A 5,784-nucleotide genomic window follows, 5' to 3' on the forward strand; every position below is an offset into this window, starting at 1 on the left:
ATTTCCCAGGCAAGAATACTGGAGTGGATTACCATTTCTTCCTCCAGGGGATCTTCCCAATCCAGGGAGGGATTGAACTTGTGTCTCCTGCATTGGCAGGCATACTCTTTACCACTGAGCCACAGGAGAAGCCCGATTTTTAAGATAAGTCATCTTAAATAATTTTGAAGAAAAATAAGGTAATTTATCCTTAATTAATTAAGATAAATAAGTAAAAATGCTCCTACAATGCCACAGTGTAAGTAGGAGGTTGAACATACGTGAGTTTTCAATGTGGATGCCAGCAGGAAAGGGGCCCCTCAGGACAAGGACAGGTCAAAGAGCCTATGGGTGCTTTGCGCATGCACCAGTTTCCCAGGGGAAAGTCTGACAAGACAAACGAATGGGGAACAGAAGTTTGAAGTCCAGCTCCTAGTATTTTCTGCTCTTCTTGTCCGGGCACAGCTGTTCCATGAGACATGAATCCTGAAAATCGTCGGAAACAGCTTCACGCCCACTTGAAAAGGACCACATCCATCTGGGGGAGCCTCACCTGTCCCTGTCCTTCCCTGAACCCCTGTGGGGGAAGCTGATGGCCACTGCTGACCCTGTGTCTGGCATGGTGTGGGTGTCTCTCCCTATGAGTCACCCTCAAGTAAGTGTGCTGTTGACTTAGTAGGACCACTGTGGGGGAAGCCCATGGCCTCTGCTGACCCTGTGCCCAGCGTGGTGTGGGCGTCTCTCTCTGAATCACCATCCCGTGAGTATGCTGTTTGCTTAGCAGGAGGGTCTCTGAATAGCTCAGGCGCTGGATGAGGTTGTGACCAGGGAGACTCCCACAGGATAAGAGAGGAACTTTCTGAATCTCCAATCCTTCAACCATGATGACTGCACGATAATGCATTATTCTCTATCAGCAAACCTGCCAGTTTGGCTTGGCCGCGTTTGGGAAACACCTTTTAATCAATGGAGATTACTTGGAATGAAAGGTTTCGGGGCCCTCCTTAGGCAAACGTAATCTGGCCCTCTGTAGAAAGCAAACAGAGCCTGGGGTATAAGATCGAGGGCCAGGACCCACTCTCATCCTGGATCGCGGGCCCCGCTGGACAGAGAAGGAAGGTCATGGCCGCTATGGAGCCCAAGGTGATCTGCGTGGTGGTGCTGGTCTTATCGCTGGCTCTCAGCAGCCTGGCGCAGGGCGAGACCGGTAAGACAGCCCCTTCCTGCTCTGTAATGGGCACGCTGGGCAGAGGCCCACCTCTGGGGGCAGTCAGGGCTTCATAATGTACTTTTGAGCCAAGTGCTGTTTTGTGCCAGGAGCTGTTCTAGGCCCTGGAGAGATTTTTGGATGGCAGAATACGTAGAGGACAGGGGGAGGGTAGAGGGGCCGGTGGAAGCGTTGGGAACTGGGGTAAGAGAGCAGTGATGGCTGTCTTCAGTCGTTCAGTCGCTAAGTCACATCCAGCTTCTTGCGACCCCATGGACGGCAGCACGCCAGGCTCCTCTGTCCTCCACTAGCTCCTGTAGTGGTAGTGTTAGTCACTCAGTCGTGTCCGACTCTGCGATACCACGGACTGTAGTCTGCCAGGCTCCTCTGCCAGTGCGATTCTCCAGGCAGGAATACTGGAGTGGATTGCCATTCCCTTCTCCAGAGGATCTTCCCAACCCAGGGATCGACCCCAGGTCTCCTGCACTGAAGGCAGATTCTTGACCATTTGAGCTACAGGGACGACCTCCTGAGGTTTGCTCAAATTCATGTCCGTTGAGTTGGTGACACTATCTAACGATTGAACTGGCATCGCCTGCATTGGTAGGCAAATTCTTTACCACAGAGCCACCAGGAAAGCCCTGTCTTCAGAACCGCTGCTAGAACATACTACTGCTTTTTAAGTAACGTATTTCAAAGAGCTGTCTTTAATGTCGGGAATAAGAATAGCTCTTCCAAATGTCCGAGCCAAACCCTGCCCCCTGGGGCTGGACCCACTCAAGGTCCACACAAACGTCCAAGAGCCTATTCTGAGGGTTGCTGTCCCTGGGGACCCCTCCAACAGGTTCCATGGGCTCCTGGGCCCCCTGCTCTGTGGAATCCAGACCCTGTCCCACTGGTGTATGTGTCCTGTCTGGCTAGTCCATGGGCATCACCAAGGAGGGACTTAAGGCGGGAGGTCCCACTGCCTCCTCTGAATTGTCTGTCTCAAATCCTTTATCTGCACAAAGGGGTCAGTCTTCAGCTTTAGAGGGTTGTCACAAAATTAAGTGGTATTCGGGAAAAGCTACAAAGTGCCATATAAACATTATTTATTACTGGTAGATATATATTTAAATGGAGGGGGCAGGAGAAGAATTTTCCAAAGTTTTTGGAATGAGGATTCCCATAGAGGTTTGAAGGGAGGTAAAGAACGGTTCCCATGTGTCTCTGGGCTCCTTCCAAGGATCTCACGACTCAGGAACAGAGGATCAGGCATGGGGGTTCAGGGGAGGGGGCCCCACAGTCTAAGGCAAGGAGGAGGGAGTGGGCTGGACCCGAAAGGAGGTATGACCTGCTGTGGGGATGGAGGAGGTGGTCTGTGCCTGGTCACCCATACCCACTGGCCTGTCTGCATCTTCCCTGCCAGCCTAGTGCCTAGCTCTGCCCACTGCACAGCCTGGCTCCAGGAGGCTGTGCAGCCCAGCCCTGTTCCCCACCATCCAGGCTGCTGCTGGCTGCCCACTGGCCCTGCCCTAGGGCCCAAGGTTCAGCCTTTCTGTGTGGATCTCACAGGTCAGCCATCCTGTGACAACGGAAAACTCCATCCAATTGTAGTGAAGCTACTGCTGCTGCTGCTAAGTCACTTCAGTTGTGTCTGACTCTGTGCGACCCCATAGACAGCAGCCCACCAGGCTCCCCCGTCCCTGGGATTCTCCAGGCAAGAACACTGGAGTGGGTTGCCATTTCCTTCTCCAATGCATGAAAGTGAAAAGTGAAAGTGAAGTCACTTAGTCATGTCCGACTCCTAGCGACCTCATGGACTGCAGCCTACCAGGCTCGTCCATCCATGGGCTTTTCCAGGCAAGAGTCCTGGAGTGGGGTGCCAGTGTAAGCGTAGCCTTGGATGGAAGTCATTTCCGTCTAGTCCTGTTATGCAACAGAAAGTGGTGGGCAAGGTAGACTCCTGTGGACAGAACCCTTGGACACCTTCAGTTCCTATTTAGGATAGCAGCTGGTACCGCGGGGGCGGTGGGGGGGATCAGGTTACCCAGAAAAGTAGCCCCTCCCCCTCCTCTAGGGAGAGAAAGGACATGAGAACTGTGGTCCCAGCTCTGCACACACAGCCCGTCTTGACCTTTCCCACCACCCTGCCCAGTGGAGTGGGTGCTAACCACCTTTGCTCTATGTCAAGACAGAAGCCCTACAAAGACCAGGTTGTGTGATGTGCTCTGACTTAGGACACTCAGCTGGACTCCATGGGGGCAAATGCGGCCTCCTGCCCCTCAGTCTAGGAGAGGCCCTGCATCTACCTGTCTTTGACTGGATTGTCTTTTAGAACGAGCGCGATGCCCTAGGTCAAGGAGAGCCCGTGACAACATCTGCTCTGGACCTCGGTCCTGCCCTCCTCTCTGACTCTCTTCCCTGTTCTGTTAGGGCTCCTTCCCTCCCCGTCTCTTTATCACCCACACTCCTAACCCCTCGTTGCACATCCCTCTAGCCCCAGGAACACTCTTGCCTGGGAGTGAATGGAGCACCTGCACAGCCAGCCCTCCCTCTGGAATCCGGATGATGGCCTTCATCCATGGGCACTCTGAGACCAGGTGTGGAGAAGAGCCCCCCGTTCTCCATTCCCACCCCCAAGAGAGAGAAGGGGCTTCAGACTCTTCTGTCCCTGCCTCAATCTGTCCACTACCAGATCTGAGCGGCACTCTTTCTCAGAGTCCCAAGTCCAGACCCCACGTGTCTAGCTGCCCATCTCCCCTGCATGTTCTGTGCCTTGGGTCAATGGCCTCACGGACCTGGCTAGAGCATCTGAGTGGCTCCCTTTGCTCTAGAGCTGCAATGATCCGCTCCCAGCCCTCAGCCTGCCTTCCCCGAATCGCCCCACCCGCGCCTCCCCCTTTACCTGGAACATACCTTGCTCTCTCTCCTCTCCACCTTTGAACACTCTGCTCTCTCTCTCCTTGGAATACATATTGCCTCGTTCTTACCTGGCCAACCTCCTCCAACAGGAAGCCCTCTTCACTTTGTTCAGTCTGTAGTCAATCACCCCTGCTGGGCTTGCCCTGTGGCTGACTGTACTGTGCTGTTTTGTATGTTTATTTGGCTTCCTTCTCCATCAGACTGTTAGCTTCTCAACAACAGCTTCTCTGTTTTCAATTTCCGGGTCCCTGTTACCCAGCATGGGGCCTGGCGTGAACTTGATCTTTGAGGGGATAAAAAGATTCCTGTCTGTGTCCCGTGCTCACTCCAGTTTCTAGCACCCACAAACAGTGCTCAACAGATATTTACTTATCTAGCGACTAAAGTTTAATAATTGTTCATTGACATTAACGAGCACATGGGTAAATTGCCTGTGTAGGTGCAAAGTCTGTGAATCTCAGACGCTGCATTGGTCCTGAGTTTCAGGGTTTCCTCGCCAGCAAGTGAGCTCTGGGTCTCCATGGGCTGCTCGTTTGATGGATGATTTAACTGGGGAAGGAAGCAAAGTGGAGGGTGGGTCATAACAGGGAAGGAGTCCGCCCATGACTTGCTTTCACCTTGTGGCCCATATCCTTTCAGAGACGTGTCAGGTGGAACCCCATCAAAGACGGAATTGCGGTGACCCCGGCATCACGGCTAAGGAGTGCAAAGATAAAGGCTGTTGCTTTGACAACACAGTCCGTGGAGTCCCGTGGTGCTTCCACACTGCGCCCGTGGTGGACGAAGGTAGGGCCTTGTCGACCCCACAGAGTCTGAATACACGGGACCATGGGACCCTAATTCGAGTTGCCAGCTGTGTTTTTACCCAGAGTAATGCCTCGGGGTGACTAGGAAGATGTAGTTTTGCCTAAATCCGTGTGAATCCAGGGCTGGGGGATGGAAAGATCTGAAAGACTTGTTTGGTGGGACACCCTACTTTTCCTGGCTTTTCTTCACATGTTTAACCATGGATCTGTGAAGAGCTGTCCTTGGTAATGCTTCATGGCTCACTTGGGGTTGGGGGCTTGGAAAGAGTGACAATTACGATACAAAGACCATCCTTGTTTTCTAATTTTTTCTAAATTTTCCCAGTGATGTTTTTAAGTAAATTCTCTGTGATTATTTAAAAGTGAAAGAAAATACTTATTCTCACTAATCTCTTCTCTTGGACACTTCACCCTTGCAGCATGCGAGTTTTAGATACTTTTCTGGTGGAAATGGCATTGGAGTGAGAAGGACGTCTGCCTGGTGCCAGGGGCTCAGCTCCATCGCTGGCCGGATATCTTGGGGTCCTATGAACCTGAACTCCCTGCCTGGATTGACTGCTCAGATTCTTTGTATTCCAAATTAGCCTAAAAATTAAAAGAGATGAATGTTCCTCTCTGCTTGAACTTCTTGCAAAAACATAAACAATTTTCTCTTCTTTGAAAGAGAAATGAGATACTTGTGCCTCTGGGTTCTCGCTGCAGATTACACATTAACTCAGGCTATCTTGGGTCAGACGAGACCGTGGCTTGTAACATTGTTAGGTGGTCTCAGTGGACATCAGTCATCGGGGTCTGTGCACCAGGCCATTGGGTTAAAAAGCCTCAGAGAATCAACGTGAGCCCATGCCCTTGTCAAATCATGAAAACAGGCTCCAATTCTATCACATT

The 5,784-nt window shown here is 51.9% G+C and overlaps 1 protein-coding gene across 3 annotated transcripts; it reads left to right on the forward strand.

The window, feature by feature from the left end:
- Positions 1 to 1,055: 1,055 nt before the first annotated feature.
- On the forward strand, positions 1,056 to 5,569 carry TFF1 (trefoil factor 1). Of its 3 annotated transcripts, XR_824817.1 has the most exons (4): positions 1,079 to 1,186; positions 3,666 to 3,768; positions 4,730 to 4,876; positions 5,316 to 5,501. XR_824817.1 is itself a non-coding variant. In XM_010834933.1 (3 exons), exons 1-3 carry the CDS (start codon positions 1,102 to 1,104, stop codon positions 5,327 to 5,329), a joined length of 246 nt encoding a protein of 81 aa, XP_010833235.1. In that variant the 5' UTR covers positions 1,056 to 1,101; the 3' UTR covers positions 5,330 to 5,508. The 3 variants fall into 3 exon arrangements, 2 of the variants coding, with proteins under 2 accessions (XP_010833235.1, XP_010833234.1); XM_010834933.1 differs by lacking the exon at positions 3,666 to 3,768 and having other exon boundaries at positions 1,056 to 1,186; positions 5,316 to 5,508; XM_010834932.1 differs by lacking the exon at positions 3,666 to 3,768 and having other exon boundaries at positions 1,097 to 1,122; positions 5,316 to 5,569.
- The last annotated feature ends 215 nt before the right edge of the window (positions 5,570 to 5,784 follow it).

This window comes from Bison bison, unplaced genomic scaffold (genome assembly GCF_000754665.1).
Source record: "Bison bison bison isolate TAMUID 2011002044 unplaced genomic scaffold, Bison_UMD1.0 scf7180017864037, whole genome shotgun sequence".
In the NCBI taxonomy this organism is placed as follows: domain Eukaryota; kingdom Metazoa; phylum Chordata; class Mammalia; order Artiodactyla; family Bovidae; genus Bison; species Bison bison.